General features: G+C 48.7%; 3 protein-coding genes across 10 annotated transcripts; 2 read left to right on the forward strand and 1 right to left on the reverse strand.

Moving 5' to 3' along the window:
* The first annotated feature begins 4,592 nt into the window (after positions 1–4,592).
* Positions 4,593–14,191, forward strand: LOC119121565 (nardilysin-like). 6 transcript variants are annotated; one of them, XM_037249287.1, is made up of 32 exons: positions 4,635–4,998; positions 5,937–5,997; positions 6,079–6,258; positions 6,346–6,583; positions 6,970–7,051; positions 7,434–7,587; positions 7,882–7,955; positions 8,026–8,121; positions 8,202–8,324; positions 8,478–8,535; positions 8,594–8,667; positions 8,787–8,856; positions 8,928–9,005; positions 9,086–9,206; positions 9,312–9,370; positions 9,443–9,497; positions 9,655–9,759; positions 9,843–9,966; positions 10,114–10,200; positions 10,291–10,410; positions 10,481–10,532; positions 11,314–11,464; positions 11,552–11,679; positions 11,781–11,943; positions 12,016–12,047; positions 12,419–12,557; positions 12,644–12,691; positions 12,966–13,018; positions 13,094–13,177; positions 13,418–13,625; positions 13,724–13,810; positions 13,889–14,191. In XM_037249287.1, the coding sequence occupies exons 3-32, from the start codon at positions 6,089–6,091 to the stop codon at positions 14,117–14,119; spliced, it is 3,264 nt and encodes a 1,087-aa protein (XP_037105182.1). In that variant the 5' UTR covers positions 4,635–4,998; positions 5,937–5,997; positions 6,079–6,088; the 3' UTR covers positions 14,120–14,191. The 6 variants fall into 6 exon arrangements, with proteins under 6 accessions (XP_037105179.1, XP_037105182.1, XP_037105183.1 ...); XM_037249284.1 differs by lacking the exons at positions 4,635–4,998; positions 5,937–5,997 and adding an exon at positions 4,593–4,612; XM_037249288.1 differs by lacking the exon at positions 5,937–5,997 and having other exon boundaries at positions 4,635–4,816; positions 6,042–6,258.
* A 1,379-nt stretch (positions 14,192–15,570) lies between these two features.
* LOC119121655 (ras-related protein Rab-3A-like) lies at positions 15,571–19,443 on the reverse strand. 3 transcript variants are annotated; one of them, XM_037249494.1, is made up of 5 exons: positions 19,147–19,443; positions 18,075–18,312; positions 17,366–17,484; positions 17,058–17,182; positions 15,571–16,594 (listed from the first exon to the last, which is right to left on the reverse strand). In XM_037249494.1, the coding sequence occupies exons 1-5, from the start codon at positions 19,440–19,442 to the stop codon at positions 16,407–16,409; spliced, it is 966 nt and encodes a 321-aa protein (XP_037105389.1). In that variant the 5' UTR covers position 19,443; the 3' UTR covers positions 15,571–16,406. The 3 variants fall into 3 exon arrangements, with proteins under 3 accessions (XP_037105389.1, XP_037105391.1, XP_037105390.1); XM_037249496.1 differs by having other exon boundaries at positions 18,075–18,299; positions 19,147–19,297; XM_037249495.1 differs by lacking the exon at positions 19,147–19,443 and having other exon boundaries at positions 18,075–19,139.
* A 504-nt stretch (positions 19,444–19,947) lies between these two features.
* Positions 19,948–21,865, forward strand: si:ch73-389b16.1. Its single transcript, XM_037249601.1, has 2 exons — positions 19,948–20,588; positions 21,101–21,865. Exons 1-2 carry the CDS (start codon positions 20,432–20,434, stop codon positions 21,316–21,318), a joined length of 375 nt encoding a protein of 124 aa, XP_037105496.1. The 5' UTR covers positions 19,948–20,431; the 3' UTR covers positions 21,319–21,865.
* The last annotated feature ends 1,011 nt before the right edge of the window (positions 21,866–22,876 follow it).

Genomic DNA, 22,876 nt, shown 5'->3' on the forward strand with positions numbered 1-22,876 from the left:
TCATCGGTGATGTTTATCAAAGCAGCGCCACAAACTGACGTCCTTCCTCTGCAAAGAAACAAATGCGAATATGCTGAGTATGAGTGTGTCTGGTTGTGTACACGTAATATATGATCAAAGTTTGACATAGACCAAACCTACGCCCTTGCATGGACCCCATTGTTTGTCCGGAGGATGACATTAGGAAGGCGCAGGTTAACAGAGTATAGAAAATGGATGGATGGATGTTAGCAGTGTTCTTGGACATTGTAAAGGCGTTTGACATGCTGTGGACGGATGGGCTTCTAATTAAATTACACCAGTTAAAGTCACAATGATCGTCATCACACACACATCTGGGTGTGGTGAAATTTGTCCTCTGCATTTAACCCATCCCCGTGTGATTTTGATCCATCCCCTGGGGGAGAGGGGAGCGCAGCAGTGCCGCGCTCAGGAATCATTTGGTGATCTAATCCCCTAATTCCAACCCTTAATGCTGAGTGCCAAGCAAGGAGGCAATGGGTCCCATTTTTTATAGTCTTTGGTATGACCCGGCCGGGGTTTGAACCCACAACCTTCCAGTCTCTACCACTAGGCCACTGAGTTGGGCATTAAGGGGCGAATGCTACAGTGGGTAAAGGCATTTCTGTCTGATAGATTGATCACGGTGAAAGTGGATGGGACCTTGAGTGATTGCTATCGAGTGGATAATGGTACCCCGCAAGGGAGTATTGTTCGCTCTTTACTGTTTTCCATCATGGTTAACGGGATGGTCAAGGACATTCAAAGCTATACTGGCGTTGTTTGCGGATGACGGGGCAATTTGGAAAAGGGGTATAAATATAGATTACATTATGACTAAGATGCAGGAAGCCCTAGCTACAATACAAGAGTAGGGCCTTAGGTGGGGCTTCAGAATATCAGAGGACAAGACTAAGTCTGGACTGTTTAATAAAAAAATGAGGGTGGACCTAAAATTAAGACTAGCTGGTAAAGAGTTGGAGATTCTTCTTCTTATCGTGGCTACGAGGCAGTTAGTTACAGGCTTGGCTACATGTGGTTCAGCCACAGCTGAACACATTTCTGTCCCTTCTCGTTAAACTCTGCTAAATCCGATGCTGTGCAGAGATGTTCCAGCAGGGGGCATATGAGGAGGTGTTGCATGGTCTGTGGTTCAGTGCCACAGTCACACTCAGTGTTCCGATCATCCAGATGTCCCCATTTGGCGAGAGTGACTTTTGCACGTCCAACACCAGATCTTAGTCTATTTAGGCATTTCCACATTGCGTAGTTGGTGTCTGCTCCTGAGGGCATTGCCTCGCTTGTAGGGGTGTAACGATTCATCGATACACATCGATTAATCGATATAATGCTCTACGATTTATTGGCATCGATGCTAAACGTAAACATCGATTTATATCGCCGTGTTTGACCTCGGACATTAGACGCGACTTTATTTTGAAATCCAGTTCATTGTTGCTTGCTTCCTCTTTCCGGGAGCAGTACGCGGCGTGTTGTGTTGTGAGCAGAGCAGGCACGTGAAAGGGGAGCCGACAACTACGCGGCTCCTGGGCTGGTGCTATGGCTAGTGTCCAAGAAGACGAGGAAATTCGCTCCCCTTCGGGCTTCAAGTCATTCGTTTGGAAGCACTTTGGATTCCAAAGAAAAGATGGCTCAACGGACAATTAAAATTATTGTAAATAAATAGTTCAGTAATGCACTTTAAAGTTAATGGTATTACAAAAAAAGAAAGAATATTCATTTTTCTTTACTTATATGAGAAAAAATATAGGAATTTGATCAAGTTCAGTGTTAAAATAAGCACTTTGTATACTACAATACTCTTGTAATTTCCTAAATAAAGAGTTTGCAGTACCTTGTTGATTTTGCGTATGAATTGTTATAAATCAGGATATTGTTCTATATTTTTTATTTAAAAAAAATATATATATCGATCGTGGAGCACTATATCGTGATGTATCGTGAATGAATCACAGCAGGCTTTAAGATATCGGCAAATATCGTATCGCGCTTCTTTGTATCGATATGATATCGTATCGTGACAAACCCGCGATTTACACCCCTACTCGCTTGCCTTAAGCTCCATTGTAGTTTCTGGTGGAAGATTGTCAAGTCTTTCTTCCCACCGAGTGACTCTTTCACTGCCTATGCAGTTGGAGATGATTGAGACTTAAGTTACTTAAGTTAAGTATCTGGGGCTATGGTTTGATAGAACTTTATCTCATTCTGACTTTAAAGTGAGAATTACCACTTTCTGACTTTTAAGTCAGAATTCTGGGAATAAAGTCAGAATCCTGACTTTAATGTGGGAATTCTGACGAATAAAGTCAGAATTATGACTTTAAAGTCAGAATTATGACTTCTCAGAATTAAAGTGGGAATTCTGACTTTAAAGTCAAAATTCTGAGAAAAAAAGGCAGAATCCTGTCACCCCACTTTTTTTCTCTTCACTGACCCTAATCCTCTTCCGTACTATTCAGACTGTACATTTTGCAAATGAAGTATATTTTGTAAACACATCCACGGTTGTGACGATCTGTGCTCCCATTGGACAGCAATGACCAGGGCGGCACACAGAGCACAGACTAGTGATGTGCATTCCAGTTCTTTTAGGTGAACTGAATCCTTAGAATCAGTTCACTCAAAAGATTCGTTCAAACGAATCGTTCAATGAATCCCTCCCTAACCCTACCCCCCCCCCCCCCCCCCCCACACACACACTGATACGTTTTTTTGTTTTGTTTTTTACATCCAGTGGAAACAACCCATACACATCAAACAATACAACTACACAACCCCCCCAAATTATTATATATAATAATAATTGGCTCGGGTAATTAACACATTTCTTTCTATATACAACACTTACACACTGATCCGTTGGCAACAGTCTCTCACCCGGTCGTGAACGGGAAATTGCGTCACTGACTTGTTCAAATTTCACCACACCCAGATGTGTGTGTGACGATCATTGGGACTTTTGACTTTTAACTTTAATCTACGCTGTTTGTATTCACGCCTGAAGCGAACCACACTAGAGGTCGTTTGGAAGCGAACCGACCCCACTTTAAAAAGTCGGTGGGTCTCGGTCCGTTTTTTTAATCTGCACCTGGATTTGTTTGCGTGTATTCACACCTGCATAAAAGTTCCGGACCAGCGTTAGAATCGAACCCTGGTCCTTTTAAAGTGGACCAAACAGTCAGGTCTGAATACACCCTAAGATCTCTTCTGCTGTAGTCCTTCCAACAATAGCCCCATGGATGTTTTCATGCCTAAATGTTGATCTGGAGCTACTGGAAGAGAAGCCGGTCTGTGCTGTTGATGCGGGTAGGGCTTTGGGTTTTGTATGTGAGAAATACGCAGACACAACTGTTGTCTATACGGACGGACGCGTCGAAAAACTTAGGCCTTAGGGTGGGAATAGCCTATGCTATTCCTAGCCTAAGGATTGCGGAGGCTAAACATCTTAGTGATGGTCTGGCAATTTATACAGCACAGTTGCTGGCTATTTGGCAGGCAGTACGCTGGGTGAGTGACAGTAAAACGGTGAAAATGGTGATTGTGTTAGACTCCAGTACAGCCTTAACCAGCCTAAAATCCATGCATTCAGAAACTTGACAAAATCTAGTTTACAAGATATTGCAGCTGACTAATACTCTCACTAACTTTGGTGCTTGTCTTATGTATGGGTCCCAGCCCATGTGGGAGTTAGAGGCAATGAGCTGGCTGATAAGCTTGCCAAGCAGGCTGCAAATAGGGCTTCTGTGGATATTGCGATTGGACACAGTAAGGCGGAAATAAGAAGTACAGTCAAGGCTGGAGCCAGGTGAAAGTGGCAATGCTTGTGGAATAGTGGAAATACAGGTCGCCATCACCATAACATCCAGGGTACAGTTGGTAGGGGAAGGTTCACCACCAGAAATACTGCAATTGAAAATGTCCTCTCGAGATCATTGGAATCAACCTCCCATCTATCCAAGACTTGTACCTGTCCAGGACCAGGAAACGTGCAAGGAACATCTCTACAGACCCTTCTCACCCAGGTTGCAGTCTGTTTGAACTACTCCCCTCCGGACGGCGTTATAGAGCTCGGTACGCCAAAACCAGCAGACACCGAGACAGCTTCTTCCCCCGGGCTGTTGCTCTGATGAACTCACACCACTCATAGAGTCTCAGAGGCATTACTGTGCAATAACATCCTGCTCTTCACACCTTTTGAATTTGTCTACACTGTTTTGCCATTATTCACATGTCCTGAGTGTTGTTAGTCACCTATATGTTGAACAGAGGGTGTGTTTTACCGAAGTCAAATTCCTTGTTTGGCACGCTCAAACATGGCGAATAAAAAACTCTTGAATCTTGAATCTCTTGAATCTTGATTTGGCCACACAGCGCTGAATCGCTCACTGTATAGAAGTAAAAAAAAAACATGCCGATGGTTCCTGTCTATGTGGTGGCGCTCAAGCGACCGTAGACCACGTTATTATGAATTGTCCAACTTATCATCATGCCAGACAACTACCTTTCGCTCTGCTGCGAGAAAGACAGGTGGTCATTTCCCGACAGACCACACTTTCGCTTGGGACTACAGGCATTTATTACACCTACCTAGGTATCTGAGAACTACGGGTCTACTACACAGAATATAGAGCTATGGCTTTAAGCATGGCTATGTATTTAAGATGGTAGCGGCAATGCTCAGTGAAAACCGCTATTACATACCAAAGAAGATAAGCGGAACAATGTCACGCGTGTTTGATGTTCTTACACGGACCTGTTTTGGGAGACACTGCAAGCTCGCCATTTAAAAAAAACCGTGCGTATTACGTACAGGGTCGTATTGTCGTGTGCATCTCGCGTCCATAGTTAGAACGTAACAGTCTGCGGAGTGTAACCGGGGGCGCGTTTTTACCTGGTGTGGCGTTACTTCGTCTGCGACCTGCAACCCTCTCAGAGTCGCCACTTGTGCTAACTGGGCTAAAGCTGAAACTATCGCCAGTAAGTGGCCGTTAAACTTTTGCGTCTGTCCCATTAACATTTCACCGTATGGTCTTCCGGAGTGTGTCCTTGGCCTACCGGCCGGGTTGCCGGGCTGGCGAACCGCCGAACCCGCAGACGAGCTCAACGAACCGGATTAGTGGCTGCATGCTAACCCTTTCCGGCCGGTCGCTACATTGCAAGACTACGCTTGTCAGAGTCTGCTGGCCGGTCTGACTATTTTGACATATTTTGTTTATGTCGCCATCGATGCGGTGTGCAAAACTTGAGTTGCCTTCAGCAGGCGAACAAGACCCGATTCGGCGGTTGGCGCTCAGGCCTCCTCAAACACTATCACAAACGCGCACCTACATTTACCAGCCACATTTCAATACCTATGCCGAGAAATTGTATTTGTTTCTCTTTGTTACTCTGCTCGCAGAACGTGAATGTGGATTTTTGGTCCAGTAAGATTTCAACCCCTTTTTATTGCTATGTAGACCGAATCTGCTCAGGGCCCATTAAGTCAAAGTCTGCTTTATTGTCAATTTCTTCACATGCCAAGACACAAAGAGATCGAAATTACGTTCCCACTATCCCACGGTGACAAGACATAGTACACAATATACATAAAAGTAAACACAAAAAATAAAAACAAGGAGGCACAAACAATGAATAAATAAGAGTGATGAATAAATAATAAATAAACAAATAACATAATAAATAAGAGGAGCATTACCAACCAATGCTGTGTCTATCAATATTTAATCTGCAGTGGCTATTATTTACGTTATTTATTTGTTCAAGGTTCTATCATCTAAAATTTAGATTCTAAATAGTTCTAAATTGCCATAGATGATGTGCTGCGATTTTGATGCTTTGTCTGGGTATGATGAGGAGCAGCTAGACCGATTGCAAAGGCAGATTAGATTGGTGACCTAAACTGTACTGGTTTTAAGTGCGAATGGATCCAAAAATGCAACGTCCACAAGTTGAGAGCAGTGCAGACAAGTGAAACTGGTAGTGTGTCGCTCTGTGTTTTCCGGGACCATGTTGGGACCAAGAGTAAAGAAAAAAGGACGCTACTTGTTGTCCCGCCAGCATCGTCGTCATGCCTCAGACCAGCAAGTCAGTCAGCACCGGCAACGCTTCGGGTCAGGCGTGCGCCCTGGATGAGGGTGAGCCGCCGCCCACACGAGACCTCGGCACCTCGCAGGACTCTGCCGAGGACCTGGAAGACCCTGAGATCATCAAGTCGCCCAGTGACCCCAAAAAATACAGGTGGGATCACCTGTCCTTTGGCACAAACGTGCACTTTTTCTGTGACATATTTATAGCGAAAGACTCATGTAAACTTGTTTGCTTCAGGTACCTGCGGCTGACCAACGGCCTCCGGGCGCTGCTCATCTCCGACTTGGGCGCCGCCGATGGCAAGACGGAAGACGCTGGCCCAGATGAAGATGATAAAGACGACGAAGACGTGGCAGATTCGGGGGAGGGCTCAGACGAGGACGACGAGGACGACGAAGAGGAAGAGAAGGACAGTGACTTTGAAGAGCTGGATGAGGACAACGGAGCCAAGAAGAAGAAGAGCAGCGAAAAGCAGGTCCTGCATTTACAGTCAATTACGGGAAAACCTCTTTATATCACAATTTTAAAAAAATAACAGCAAAGCTTTCTATTTGAAATGTAATGGAATGAAAAAAAGTTTTATGAAAATGTAAAAAAGCCCACATTGTCTTGCTTTGAATATGTTTCTCCTTCAAGCACACAATCTGATGTGGATTTTCAATGTATTCAATTGCGCGCCCCCGTGTGTGTGTGTGTGTGTTGTGTGTGTGTGTGTGTGTGTGTGTGTGTGTGTGTGTGTGTGTGTGTGTGTGTGTGTGTGTGTGTGTGTGTGTGTGTGTGTGTGTGTGTGTGTGTGTGTGTGTGTGTGTGTGTGTGTGTGTGTGTGTGTGTGTGTGTGTGTGTGTGTGTGTGTGTGCGCAGGCTGCAGCCGCCCTGTGCATCAGTGTGGGTAGCTTCAGCGACCCTGATGAACTTCCCGGCTTGGCCCACTTCCTGGAGCACAGTAAGTCCTGGCCAACTGGAGCCGCTGCTGCAAAAGTGGCCAACCCAAACCCGTTTGCGATCTTTCCGTTGGCGCTGGCGGACCAATCATTTCCCGCAAATGCGCACGAGTTGAGAGTAGACTCAGTGCAGCATCGGCCTCGCGTCCGCCACCGCACGGACGCCAAGAAAACCAAATTCATTGGAAATGACGGGTCCGGTCCGCCGGGCCAGGGATTGCATAAACCCCGCCCCATTTCCCACCAAAGGGAAATGCGCGGAGCTCCTCAAAGAGCCGTGCGACGTTTTCGTTGCGCTCATTTCAATGGCCCGAGGTCCTGACCGGACGACTGACTGACAAACGTGTCTTGTTGTCACGGCGACGGCCCTTTGGCGCGGCACAGTGGTGTTCATGGGAAGCCGGAAGTACCCGGCCGAGAACGGCTTCGACGCCTTCCTCAAGAAGCATGGCGGCAGCGACAACGCCTCCACCGACTGTGAGAGGACCGTCTTCCAGTTCGATGTGCAGAAGAAACACTTCAGGGAGGCGCTCGACAGGTGTGCCCGTTTGCCAAAAGTGTTTCTTCCTTTCAAGTCACTTAGTTCCATTAGGACTTTGCCAATGAGTTAGTGTACAAAGAAAAGGTTTGTCACTTCCCAAAAAGTATTTCATGAGACGTTGTGAGCTTGCCAGTGAGCCCATTTGGTTTTCAATTTTGAATTTGTAGGCGAGTTTGCTAATTGGGTTACGTTGTCGCTTTGCTCAGGGTTGCTTTCTTGCTTTGCTCACACAGCGAGTTAGTCCGCCAACGGATGTTTGGTAGGCCGGACTGATTGTAGCGCAACTTTCAGGTGGGCCCAGTTCTTCATCTGTCCGCTGATGATTGAGGACGCGGTGGACCGAGAGGTGGAGGCTGTCGACAGCGGTAAGAGCCGCCACCACCGGTGCCTTCCTGACCCAGGCCCGATTCTTTGTCTCCGTTTGTTCTGCGACAGAGTACCAGCTGGCGAAGCCTTCGGACTCCCACCGCAAGGAGATGCTGTTTGGCAGCCTGGCCGTGCCGGGACATCCCATGAGCAAGTTCTGCTGGGGTGGGGGCCGAGCCGTCTTCAAAGTAAGAGTGGCTGCCGTGCCAGCGTGCTCTTGACCTTGTTTGTTGGCGCCCCCGCAGGAAACGCTCAAACGTTGAAGCACGATCCCAAAGAGCGAGGCGTCAACACCTACCAATGCCTGCGGCAATTCTGGGCGCGCTTCTACTCGGCTCACTACATGACGCTCGCCGTCCAGTCCAAAGGTTGTTGCGCGCAAACATGACACAAACGCCACTTTGGATACACTTGACGACTCCCCTCCCTCCCTCCCTTATTTCCTTCCTTCCTTCCATCCCCCCATCCTTCCATCCATCCTCCCTCCCTCCCCATGTGCTCTCCTCCTCCTTGTTGGTCAGAGACTTTGGACACCCTGGAGCAGTGGGTCAAAGAAATCTTCATCCACATCCCCAATAAGTAAGCTCCTCCTCGTTATCTGAGACAAGATGGCACCCTCTGAGCTTTGTTGTTTTAGCGCTGAACCGGCGGTGGACTTTTCGCATCTGCCGAGGCCGTTCGACACGCCGGCCTTCAACAAACTCTACCGAGGTAACAAAAAGGCATATGGGAAAAGTTTCAGGTTTTTGGAAGCGTGCCACTTTTCCTCAAAAGAGTGGACTGCTTTTTCAGGAACACATAAGAGCACATCTTCTATGTGTGTCTTGCAGTGGTCCCTGTGAGGAAGGTGCACGCTCTGACCATCAGCTGGGCCTTGCCGCCTCAGGGCCAACACTACAGGTGACTTTTGAGTGTTAGAGATACTGATTTGCGCGGCGGTAGCACTTAACGCCTTGCGTCGCTGGCGTCAGAGTGAAGCCTCTCCACTACATCTCCTGGCTCATCGGACACGAGGGCAGTGGTAGCATCCTGTCCATGCTGCGCAAGAAGTGAGGCCGTCCCTCCATCCGCCTGCCCGCGGTGGTTCCGCCTAAGCGTGACTGACGTGGGTGCTGCCTCGCGTGCTCAGGTGCTGGGCGCTGGCTCTGTTTGGGGGGAACAGCGAGACGGGCTTTGACCAGAACACCACTTACTCCATCTTCTCCGTCTCCATCACGCTGACCGACCAGGGCTTTTGCTACTTCTGGCAGGTCAACTTGGTCCCACCCAAAAGTTCACATTCGTTTGTCCTTCAGTCAGGATTTGATTTGGACGCTTGGTGCTTGCTGTCCGTTTCATGTTGCGTCTGTGAGCAGGTGGTCCACTTGGTGTTCCAGTACCTGAAGATGCTGCAGACTCTCGGGCCTCAGCAGAGGTCTGATTCAGCTCACGCACGCACGCATGGACACACGCACACGCGGTGACAACAGCCTCATTTGCTCTTCAGGATCTACGAGGAAATTCAGAAGATTGAAGATAATGAGTTCCACTATCAGGAGCAGGCAAGCAAGCAAACCAAGGCTAATTTTAGCGATTTTGGCGCACATAGCAGTAATTTCCCTTGAGATTCAATACCTATTTTGCAAAGGAGTCCTGTGGAGTTGACTCAAGGGCTGAGAGGAAGTATCGGCACCCACTGAGGGTTCTTTCTTTCCACAGACTGATCCCATCGAATTTGTGGAGAACATTTGCGAGAACATGCAGCTGTTTCCCAAAGAAGACTTCCTGACCGGAGACCAGCTCATGTTTCACTTTGACACTGAGGTCAGTGCCGCCACCTCCCAAGGTTCTTGCTTGGGGGCGGAGCCTAAGACGGCTGGCTGGGTCATGCGTTGCGTGTCCGTCAGGTGATCGGCGCCGCCCTGTCCTCGCTGACTCCCGAGCGAGCCAACCTGCTGCTCCTGTCTCCGGAACACGAAGGCCACTGCCAGCTCAGGGAAAAATGGTTTGGGACCTCCTACACTGTGGAGGGTAGGACACACATGCACGCACGCAAAGTCAAACGGACACGCACACACTTGCGAGTTGCTGCACGCACACGCACTGACACACTGGTACACGCGAGCGAATCGTCTTGCAGATTTTCTTCTCCAGTTGAGCGTCCCATTTTGTCGCCAGACATCCCGGCTGAGTGGGCTCAACGCTGGGCGTCCGACTTTGAACTTAACCCCGAACTTCACCTTCCCGCCGAAAACAAGTTCATCGGTGTGTCATTTAAAAACAAAAAAGCCACACACCTTTGCATTTGTGTGACGCCCTTATTAATATATATTTTTTCCTCTCTGCCTTTGTCAGCTTCGGATTTCACTCTTAGACCATCTGACTGTCTCAACTCGGAGTTTCCCGTCAAGATCTTGGACAACCAGCTGGGTTGCTTGTGGTACAAGAAGGACAACAAGTTCAATATCCCCAAAGGTGAGCACAAGCGACAGCGCCATCTCGTGGACCTATTCTCCATTGAGTCTCTTTTTGGTTTTGCTTTCAGCGTACATTCGCTTCCATTTGATCTCGCCTGTGATTCAGAAGAGTCCAGAGAAGTAAGCGAGAGCACACACGTATGGAGAGATGGTCTCCTTTCTTCCACACGCTGGCCATTTGTTTGCCTGTTTCAAAGTCACAGTCTGCTTTATTGTCAATTTCTTCACATGTCAAGACACACAAAGAGATCGAAATTACGTTCCCACTATCCCATGGTGACAAGACATAGTACACAATATACATACAAGTAAACAACACAAAAAGTAAAAACAAGAAGGCACAAACAATGAATAAATAATAGTGATGAATAAATAATAAATAAACAAATAACATAATAAATAAGAGGAGCAAAAATGGAGCAAGTGTGCATACAGCAGACAGTCAGAATACAGCGCAAAAGTACAGGACGCTACACAGAAGGGGGGAGAGAGTTCAGGATCCTAACAGCCTGGAGTATGAAGCTGTTGGCGAGTCTGGTGGTGCGGGAGCGCAGGCTCCTGTACCTCTTCCCAGAGGGCAGAAGATCAAACAGAGTGAGCGGGGTGACTCACATCACTCACAATCGTGGTCGCCTTGCGGGTGAGATGGGAGGTGTAAATGTCCTTCAGGGAGGGGAGTGAAGCACCAATAATCTTACCAGCTGTGTTCACTATGCGCTGCAGGGCCTTCATGTTGTAGTCAGTGCAGCTACCACCCCAAACAGCGATACAACTGGAGAGGACGCTCTCAATGGTGCCACGGTAGAATGTAGTCATGACGGCCGGAGGCTGTTTGTCTTCATGTTATGATCTGATGATTTGATGGCTCGTAAAGTCGTAACGTCAGCCTGTCCTCGTCCAGTCTGGTGCTGTTCGACCTGTTTGTCAACATCCTGGCGCACAACCTGGCTGAGCCGGCGTACGAGGCAGACGTGGCGCAGCTAGAGTACAAGCTGGTGGCCGGCGAGCACGGCCTGGTCGTCCGCCTCAAAGGCTTCAACCACAAGCTTCCCGTGAGCGCAGCCACGTTGGCGTTCATGAGTCGCCCGCTCATGTGTTCACTCGTTCTTTTCTTTTTGGCTTCCCCCGGGCCCGTGCAGCTGCTGCTGAAGCTGCTGGTGGAGCACCTGGCTGAGTTCACCTCGGATGAGGGCGTCTTTGCCATGTTTTTGGAGCAGCTGAAGAAAACTTACTTCAACATCCTCATCAAGCCAGAGCGGCTCGGCAAGTGCGTGCATACGTCCGCGTGCTGCTAATGCAGCACGTTGCCAAATCGCATGTGGCAGCCTCTCGCATTCGGATGCAGCCTGGGTCTTTGCTTGCGCACAGGGACGTGCGTCTGCTGATTCTGGAGCAAGGCCGCTGGTCACTGGTCGAGAAGTACCGGGCCGCCGTAGCCGGCTTGAGCCTGCAGGACTTGCTGGATTTTGCGGGCCAGTTGAAGGCGGAGCTCTACGTGGAGGGCCTGGTGCAGGGCAACTTCACCGGCACGGTCAGTTCTCGCTGTCAAACGTCCACTCCGGCACTCACCGGTTGTGTCTAAGCGTGTATTCCTCCGCCGCAGGAGTCCAAGGAGTTCCTGCACTACTTCACTGAGTGAGTGGCCGCTTCGCCCCGGTCTTCCTTTCATGCGGGGGGGATGCGCTCCAGCTCCAGGCAGGGCAACTTTCCGATCTGAGCGCCCGGCGACATCAAGGCTGTTCAAATTGCGACTTGTTTCAAGACCCGTTTCCAAGCGCTGTCAACGCACTCCGGCAGTGATATTGTTGCCTTGCGCCGTCTCTGCACTATCGCGCAGCAACTCAAGAAGTGCGAAAGGCATAAGGTGTCACTTGTTCATTTTCTAAACGTCTGCTTGGATTGCGGTGTTCCAGCGCTAACGTTCAAGGAGCCGCACGCCTTCAAGCGATCGGAATGCATCACAAGTCACGGTGTGAGAAATTGCATTGACGCCGTCCCTCCCACAGGCAGCTGCATTTCCGGCCCCTGCCGGCCGAGGTCCCTGTGTCCTTCCGGGTGGCGGAGCTGCCCGTCGGTCATCACCTGTGCAAGGTCAAGTCCCTCAACAAGGGCGACGCCAACTCGGAGGTCACCGTCTACTACCAGGTCCACCCCGCAAAACAAAGAGAAGCAAACCTCCCGATTGCGCCTCCAAGTGAGCTCGTGTGTGTGCTTGTTTTTGTGCGTGTTAGTCGGGCCTGAAGAAGCTGCGTGAGCACACCCTGATGGAGCTGCTGGTGGTGAGTTCACCGCCATGTTGCAAACACCGCTGCGTTCCCACAAAGCGCATGAAAAATTAGCAAATGCCTTTCACACCCTCAAAAAAATATTTGTCAGCATCAGCTTCTTTTACTTTGGAAAATCACAATCAACACACATTCCTAACATTGAGATTCATTTCAATGGTGAAAAAAGATTTGAGAGGCAAGATTTGTGTGTGTGTGTGTCTGTGTGTGTGTGTGTGTGTCTGTCTGTGTGTCTGTCTGTCTGTGTGTGTCCGTCCGTCCGTCTCAGATGCACATGGAGGAGCCGTGCTTTGACTTCCTTCGGACCAAAGAGACGCTGGGGTGAGTGGGCAGTGTGGGCATCCCATCTTGCGTCTTGCTTGGCCGCAGTATCGACGTTGCGTGTTTGTCTTTCAGCTACCACGTCTACGCCACCTGCAGGAACACCTCGGGCGTCCTGGGCTTCTCCGTCACCGTGGAAACGCAGGCCACCAAGTTCAGGTGAGCGCCCATCCCCGGCCGCGTGGCCCCTGGTTCTGGGACCAGTAAGCTCAAACTGTTTGGATCTCTTATTACTTGAGAAGTTTGGCTGGAAAATACAACCCTTTCAAAGAACAACTTTTAGATCCCCCAAAAATGATGCAGCTGTCTCAAATAAGATTTTTTTTTTGGTCAATATTCATCTGGTTGTTAAAAGGCTAAGCCCCACCCCCTAAATTGTGACTTGCTCAAATTTTTCAGCACTGAGTTTGTGGAGGCCAAGGTGGAGGAGTTCCTGCACTCGTTTGGCGAGCGTCTGCGGGCGCTGACCGAAGAGGCCTTTTCCACGCAGGTGACGGCGCTCATCAAGCTGAAGGAGTGCGAGGACGCGCACCTGGGTGAGGAAGTGGACCGCAACTGGTTTGAGGTGCTCACCAGGCAGTTCCTTTTCCAGAGGCTCAACATGGAGGTGAGCAGCCGCCGCACTCGCGCAGAGTCGAGCAGGCTCGCCGCCACGGGCCCGGAAGGCCAAAAGGCCCATCCGGCGCTGTGCATTCTTCTCGGCAGATCTCGGCGCTGAAAGATCTGACGCGCGAGGATCTGCTCTTCTGGTTCGCCAAGCATCGCGACAGCGCCAGGAGGTTGAGCGTGCACGTAAGAAAAACAAGTCAAAACAAATTGTCTTGAGGTACTTTCTTTCAGTGTGTCTGACATGAGCATGTTGTGGGTCAGGTGGTGGGCTTCGGCACAGAGGAGGGCAACCCCCCGCGACCCGAACCCGACTTGGCCTGCGACCTGGAGGCCCCTGCATCCGCTGCCACCTCGTCCTACGGTGAGGTCAGCTCGCTGAACTTCCTGCCACTCTTCTCGTCGGCCCTGAGGGACTCCGCCACGCCCATCTGCGACATCCGAGCCTTCGCCTCCGTCCTCCCCCTTCACCCCTACCACAAAGTCCTCAGCTAGGTGGCACTCTGGCGTCGTCGCTCATCTTGTTGTCCCGCAGACCATTAAAAGGCTCCACGTTCTCGCTCTTTCCTGCTGCTGTCTGTCCCCATTTCTCCCACTTTTGCGTCCTCTCAACAACAGACAAACTGCAGGAACAGCAAAATTGAAGGGACCTTTACAAGATACTGGTTTCTAGTATAGGAAGTAACGTAACAAGGCAAAAAACATAAAATCTGATAAAGAACACAAAACAAACTTGCTTTCTTAATATTGGACTTTTTGCTTTTAGATTTTTGATTGATAGCATTTTCTGGAAACAAATTTTTAGGTAAAAACCAGCATAGTTTCAAAACATTTTCTTAAATTTACAGAAAACACAGAAAAGTTAACTGTTCTCGCATACAATTCTGTCAAGATCGGTGTATATTCAAGAGAAAAGTTGAACAGCTTTTATTTCGGTGGAGAGGCGTGGCGATTCTTGGCTAAGGTCAAATGTCACCTGAATGTTCCTATAAAAAAAAAAAAAAAGTGCCACGTTTCCAATAGAGTTAAGGGACCTTGAGATGTTTGGCACTTGGCGCCTTGACGAATGCCCTCGATGTCATCGTCACTATTTGCGTTCAACAGAGCAATGAACTTTGCTCTTTCATTTTTATTTTTTTTGACTGGCGACATCGGCTATCTGCAAGGAGAAAAGGCGATGAAGCTCAAGCTCGCCTTTCCAGGCCGACTGCGTAAAGGGGCACACGCATGTGAGGGAAGCGAATGACAACGCAAGATGAAAATTCCTTCTTGTCGCCGTAAGAAACAATGAACGCAACTCAACAGACAAGGCGAAGACGTCTTCTCCTGTTTAGCGGCGACGTAACGTATCAGCTACGACGTTCAACCCGCCTCGCGTGAGTGAATGTGATGCTTGACATCGGAGAGCTTGAAAGACAACTCGTGATCGATATTGTGGATTGCTTGAAAACATGTGACGTCATCACGATCAGTCATCCATCCATCAATTTTCTGTACCGCTTTGTCCCCACGGGGGTCGCGGGCATGCTGGAGCCTATCCCAGAGGTCATTGGGCAGTAGGCAGGGGACACCCTGAACCGGTTGCCAGCCAATCACAGATCAGTCATACTAAATACTATCAGCTGATTTTCTGTAGTTTCATTATCACACATATTGAAGATTTTCCGCATTGTTTTTATTAAGTCATGCATATCACTCGTGAAGAGTTCCTGACTTAAAGTTAACAGGTTCCATTCTCAAACAAGAGGTTTTGATTGACGACATTTGATTCATTTGCAAAGATGAATTATGCAAGAACACTCCAAAACCTTTTGTCTGACCGATGTCACGAACGATACGCTGCGCGTGATCCTCCGATGGCATCGTTGGGCAAGTTCCACCTGCCTTGAGCACCATTCGCAGCCAATGTTAAATTTCCATGATGATGTGTAAAATCAGACAGACAGTTTTTTAATCATCACTATTATTATTATACTAAATTGCATCTATGATAATACAAAGATTGACAACAGTTGGTACAATCACTTTGTGCTTTTCCAAACAGTGAAGTGTACGACAGCAAGTTCACATCAAGTCTAATCTGTCAACATGAAAAATGTCACACTTCCTAACTTCTAAAGCTATCATATCCAAAGTCACTAGCAAATCATCAATGAGGTCAAGAATGGCCTCACGTGGTGGGGGCGGGGGGAGGATCAGGTGCACACAAAACGGCGGTGGGCTGCCATCGCTTTACAAACATTTGGCAGGTCGTCGTCGACCTTGCACAAAACGCACGACTGCACTGCACTTGTGTGACTTCCCTTCATTTTCAGCACGCACCCAAACATGCGCGTCGTGCCTTGACGCAATCTGTAAATGCCACATTTGGCTCCAAAACAGCAAACACAAAAACAAAAGCACTCAACACAGAATAGCATGAATATCAAATGCAACACACACACGCAGAATGGGGAGGAAACGACGACGCCTAAAGGACGGATTCGCGACGTGTGCACAAGCGAAACGCCCCCAGCAGGTGGCGCTCATGGAGGTGAGCGGCCGTCGTACTCGCGACGGTGACGTCATCAGTCGCCAAAATGTCGGATGGTCACAAAAAACGTCAGCAATCCAGTCGGGGTCATCCAAATGGCAAATAGAGGGGCCACAATTTCTCAACATCTAATACCTTTTCTAAACATGGGAGAAATACTTCCATAATCAATGACTTGATTCAAGACCCTGTCGAACTTGTCCAAATCCTCCAAATTCCAACTTTTCAAGAGTAAATGTGGCCGGCCTATCAGCAACACTTCTGAGGAAGCTGGCCAGCCGGTTTGTCGCTGAGTCTGGCGGTCTTGGTTCCGGAGGCTGCTGGCGCCTCCACGTCCACGCGCTCTGACATCTTGACACAGATGATGTCCACCAGGCGCTCGAAAACCTGCCGCACGTTGACATTCTCTTTGGCGCTGGCCTCGTAGTACTCGAACCCTGACGCACAACAAAGACGCCGATGGCAAGTGAACCGCATGAGGTGGCTACGATGGGAAAACGAGCCATCTCCTCCAGGGGGCGCTATGTTGGTTGGCTTATGTTGGTGATGCACATCTCAAGAAGAAAGTCTATGTGCTTCTTCTCAGGCCTGGGGCGGGGTTTGACTCTGCTGTCCATTTGCATGCAGAACTTTCTTCTTCCCACTTGACAAACAGAACATTTCCCTAGCAAACGGCTTCCCCCTCGGCAAATTGCAAAGTCAACGTGAAAATTGAGATTGCGATCATAATTTGAAGAAAATCAATCGAGCAATCGTGTCATGAGATAGAGTGACTAAATAACGAATCCAAATGAATAAATACATTTTCACCGACCAATTTTAGGAAACAAAGTAGTGAGATTAATGTCAATAAACTTATTTGAAGAATAGAACCCCCACCCCTAACTCCCATATGCTCACCAAGTTGGTCCGCCAGGTGTTTTCCTTTCTCGGGCGCAACCACTCGCTCCTCGTCCAGGTCGCACTTGTTGCCCACCATGATGACCTGTGCGTTGTCCCACGAGTACGTCTTGATCTGAGTGGCCCTGACAAACAAAAAAGTCAAGTCAAGAGAATAGAGCAGCACAGCTGGCGATGGCAACGGGGTGCGCTCGTGTGTGTATGCTCACGTGTGTGCGCTCGTGCGTGTGTGCACAAGTGTAAGAAGCAGGCCCTGCCACAATTTGCATGTCAGATTTTGCAACATTAATATGTGCACACATACGCACCAGTCCTGCACAGCGTTGAAGGACTCCTCGTTGGTGATGTCATACATGAGGATGAAGCCCATGGCCCCGCGGTAGTATGCCGTTGTGATGGTGCGGTAGCGCTCCTGGCCTGCCGTGTCCTGCGCAAAGACCAGCTCATGCGTGTTTGTTCGTCCTTGTTGATGCTCGATGCGGCGGCGATATCACTACGTTAGCCGTCCTCTTCTGCTTAGCAGCCAGTCACTTAGCCACAACTATGTGCTATAGGCCCCGCGTAGCCTCGTCTTCTTGCTGACAGATGTCAAAGTTTACGGCATGTTTGCAAATGAAGAAAACACGTGCTTCGCTCGTCATCCAGCGATGGACAACATGGCGGCCGTGTCGACTTCGTGGTCGTCATCGCCATGTCACATCGGTGCCGCTGCCGGTGTTAACGAAATGGCTCGCACCGACGTTACCTTCGCGACATTTCGCATGCTACTAAAGTTAGCAACATCACAACTTTAGCAGCATTACCAACATTAGCAAAACGAGCACGGTTTGCACGTCGTCATTACGACATTAGCGACGCACCACGACGAATGTTACAGAGAAGTTTTGGGTTTGCGTTACGAGCGCTGCCAATGATCTCGGCAATATTGGCAAAGTTTCACGCAAGAGCAACATAACATTTGCAACACGTCACAACGTGTCACGTCGACAGCTTGTGCACATGTGCGCGTGCACGCACCCATATCTGCAGCTTGATGCGCTTGTCGTTGCGGTAGACGGTCTTGACTTTGAAGTCGATGCCCACAGTGCTGACGAAGGAGTTGCTGAAGGAGTCGTCGGCGTATCGGAACAGGAAGGAGGTTTTGCCCACGCTGCTGTTGCCGATGATCAGCAGCTTGAACATGTAGTCGAAGTTCTGGTCCGAGCCGTCCCGCTGGCCGTAGCGCTGGTCCGCTTTCGCCATCTGAACGCAAACGCTGCGCTCGCTCCGGTCATCTGTGCTACTTTGTCTTGCATCAGTCAGGGCTGTCAAAAGTATTTTTTGTCGCGGGCCATATAAAATGATCCAGCATCCGGCCCCCAGGGTTCGATTTTGAGACCTGTGCCTGACGTCTTTTTTCATTCCAAATGAAAATGGCCCAAATTAGACTGCAGCTAGCACGCTCGTTCGGTAACCGTTTCAGATGACGACAAAAGTGTGCGTTTACCTTGTGTATTTCTTTGGGAATTTGTGCGTGTCTTCGAGTTTGTAACTTTGGTGTTTCTTTACATGTGTGGAATAAATGTGTAGGTTGCGTGTGTGTTTTTGTGAGCATGACTTTGTGTCTGTTTTTATGTGAGTGTGTTAGGTTTTATTTTCGGAAAATGTGTGCGCGCAAACGTGTGCGCGTGTTTTTGCGAATGAGTGAAGGTTTTTGCACGAGTGCGTGTATGACAGTGGGTTTCTGAGGGTTAATGTACGTGTGTGTAGTGTGTTTGATTATGCGTGAGTTTGTTTCTAAGTATGGGCGTGCGTGCGTGCACGCGCATGTGTGTGTATATGTTTTTCTGTGTGAATGTGTGTGTGTGTTTTGATTGAATTTGCTTGTGTGTATGGGCGTGTAGCTTTACGTGCAAGCGTGTGTGTGCGTGTGCTGTTGCCGCCTGATGACAGCCTATAGTGTCTCCATGGCAACAGAACACCTGCTAAGGCTCTTCTTCCAAATGCCATCGCCTTACATGATGACAGCATGATACTAACTCATGTATGATGACGACGATGAAGATGATCACGCTTATCACCGCGCATCTGCGCGTGCACCTTTGCTTACCTCTGCTGGGCGGGTCTGGGGCTCGCGCGTGTCCGATGAGGCGTCTGTCCGTCCGTTTCTGGCAGTCGGTCTGTTCGTCTGTTTTTCGGGTACTTGAAAGCAACAACAGCGTTAAAAGTGTGCGCGGCAGCGGCGACGTCGAAAGGGCGGGAAAGCTTCCGAAGCAAGAAGACAAGAAAGGGTCGCGCGCACGCATCAGTGACGCGCGAATGTAAACTGTCACTGCACGAGTGCGCGTGCACGCACACACTCCCCGCCCGGACGGAACATCGTGCGCGCCCGCGCGTATGACTCATTCTTGCGTGCGCGTGAGGCGCGTGCAGAGCAACGGCCGCGTGCTGGTAACACGTGTCTAACACGGCTGTCAATTCAAAGGAATCGAAAATAACAATGGTCGTCTTTTTCCTTGCTGATGTTTCCATAGTGATCTTGCCATGCTCGTCTACCTAATAAAGTAGCCAAACAGAAGCTCCCAGTGAGAGAGCAACAGAGAGCTGAACGGCGTCCCCCTGTGGAAAACCGATGAACTGCATACCAGAGGGGTTTCAGTACTCAACACTTCATGAAACGAAAAAGAAAATAAGAGTGCAAATGTGCAAAGAGTAATTCTCAGGAGAAACGAAACAATGACTCAACTGCTGGGCTTACGTCTTTAAAGTCTTGCAGGTGTGAAATCCATCTACTGTTTACTTAGTTTGACCCTGAAGTCAGACAAACCTCCACGACTATCAACAGTCCGGGTGTGTGCGTGTTGTTGACTGCTGTTGCATTCGATACATTTCAGTCAATGACAAAAGTGTCCCCTGTTTTCTTCACAAATTTCAGAACTAGCCAAGAAAATTCAGGAACCGTCAAAAACATTCCGGAACGGTTGGAAAACATTGAGAACCTCGAGGCACCACTTGGATCATTCAGAAAAAATTGGGAATGTTCAGGAACCCTTTCAGGACAGTTGGTGAAATTTGGGAACTTTGGAAGACCTTCAGGAATTATCTCCAATATACAAGAACCCTCATGAACTCGGGAATATTGATGCAACGTGAAGGGACATTCAGGAGCCTTGAAAAACTACGACGTGTCATTGGGCCATTCTTGTTCCGGTCGGTTTTTGCGAGGAAGAAGGCGCTTATCTCGTGATAGAGTAGAACTGAGCACCGCCTGTCTTCTCGGCCCCGGGGACGAGGGGACATGTGAGGGGGTGGAGCCACGCTTATAAAAGGGTAAAGTGCGAAAGAACATGCATGCACGTGTGTGAGCGGCCTCGGCGGAGACCCGGTCAGCGGCGATGGATGAACTGAGCCCAAGAGAACGAGAACTGCTGAAGATCCGGCGGGACAGCGACAGCAAGGCCACGCAGCTGCTCAAGATGGAGAAGCTCATGCAGCAGACCAAAGACTTGATGGACAAGCGCAGTGAGCCGGACAAGGTCCAGGAAAACATGGGTGCGTCCCCTTTCTCTTTAGACCTCCGGCGAGGCATCCGAATTTGCAAAATGGAGCAAGCGAATAACAAGTAGTTGTTACTTGGTGGCGGTAACGTCGGAAGGTGTGGCGGCGAAATGCAGTGGGCATTTCCTTGGTGAGGGTAGCACACCAAAGTAGCCTTGTTAGTTGTTGCTTGATGTCACGTAAACAAATGAAGAGTGTTCATTCTTGGTGGAGGTGAATCCGAAGCAGTGTCGCTGTGTAAAGTAACAAAACGCCGTGTTGACGCTGTTGCTGCTTCAAAAAACAAGCGCATGCATGTTGTCAGCTTTATTGTGTCAAAGAAACGCTTTGTTTCCTGCTGCGGGGAAGGCAGATTGTAGGGTTGGTGGCCAAAGCAAACAAACAAAGCAAGCAAGCATGATTCCCCGGTGGAGGTGATGGATAAATATCACACAGTGTTTCTTTGCAAATGACAAACGTTTTCCTTGGCAGAGTTTGGTTGTGAGGGCTGATGTGTGTTTACGCAGTGGAGGACCTGGAGGAGAAGGTGCGCTCAAGTCGGCGCCACCGGCGGAACTCTCTGCACCACACTCAGATGCTGGAAAGTCAAATGAAGACGGTGAAGGGCGAGCTGGAGGGAACTTTGGACCACCTCCAGGAACTGCGCAACGTCCTGCGTCGCTCGCAGCAGAAAGCTGAGGAGCGCAAGGCCGCCATGGAGAAGCTGGCAGCTGGACTCAGGTGAACGCCCGGGCACCAGGACCACAGAGCACAACCCCAGCCAGGCCCAGACTGAAAGCATGATCACGAGCCCCTTCTTCTTCTCCTCCTCCTCCTCCTTCTACATTTTACTGGTCCAGACTGTGCGACATGCTAGTAAATGAGCTCTACGAGACTGGATTTGTCTCTGCTTGGCAAGAGTAGACTACGTTGCGCTCAACTATGCTAGTGTAAACTACATTAAGATGATGTAGACTGAAAGAAATTGCAAGTGAATAGTGAAACCACCTTCCATTAGTCTGCTTAAACTACGTAAACTCGACCAGACTTGACAAGATTCTACTTGGAAAAACTAGATTCGCCTACTCTGAGATAGACTAGACCAGACTAGATTATTGTAGACTATAATCTAGGCCTACATTGTATGTACGAGAATAGTCGACTGTACTAGACTGGATTAGAGTAGATGATATTTGACTCAACTAGACAAGATAAAACTAGATGATACATTTAACTAAATGACTACTATTATCCCCGCACAATTTCATTGAAATAAAAATGAAAACATTTTTTGCCTTTCTCCATGTTGTTTTTGTTGACATTGTTGATGTTTATCAACCAGTTTGCTATTGCTGCTCAGTTGTTAGCCTGTTAGCTGCTTTGGCTATATCATTGGCTTAGCCTCATCAAAAAAAAAGATTGCTGTGTTGTACACTCTGTTAGCGTGATTGTTCATTATCATGTGGCTAAAACATGCTCGTACACGTTCAAATTCTTCAGTGCATTTGTAGTGCCTTGTAAAAGTGCTCATCCCCATTTTGTTACATTACAATCTTTGAAATTAAAGTATTAGCTAAATTAGCGATTGTAGTGTATCAAAATAACCAAACTTTTGCAATGCACTGCACTTCTATTAACCTTTTTTGAGCACAATTCCTAATGTTGTCATAAACTGACCATTAGCTTGTGTATTTTCGAGCAGGTTCGCTAGTTTGGCTGCGACCATTCTCTGGTTGCTAACCTGTTGCTGCTATTTTGTGCCTTTGACTTTTTCTCGTGTTTGATTCTTGTTAGCGTGTGTGCTGGGAGCGTGTTCTAAGCGTCTTGAGGTTGTGGTCAGTCATCTGCATGTTCTGTTTGGGTGGAATGCTTTCATGCGCTATTTCTAATAATCTATTTGAGTCTGAGCAGCCAGAGGGAAAGCAGAAAGCGGAAAACACAGAAGCCTCTTCAATGCAGATCATTTCACAAAAGTCACATGATTGCTGGCTCAGGCTACAGCAACACTGTGTTCCTGCTGCTTTGCCCGAAGATTTTCACCTTTGTCATTTCATTCTCTGTATATAAGCGGCGTTTCTTCGGGGCCTCGCCGTGACCCATGTGTATGTGTTGCACCACGTTTCTGAGCACAGTTCTTTCCGTCCTGACTTGAGCCAACTTGTCGCATTCATATCCCGCCACCCTGCCCGGTTACTGTTTGGTGGCTCGGCAGAACCTCCTGCACAAGACAGTCAGCGTGACCTTTGGTCAAAACGGGTTAAACTCTCTGAAAGCGGCTTGTGGTACACGACACAAAGCAGCTC

This window comes from Syngnathus acus, chromosome 4, assembly GCF_901709675.1.
Source record: "Syngnathus acus chromosome 4, fSynAcu1.2, whole genome shotgun sequence".
NCBI classification, from domain to species: domain Eukaryota; kingdom Metazoa; phylum Chordata; class Actinopteri; order Syngnathiformes; family Syngnathidae; genus Syngnathus; species Syngnathus acus.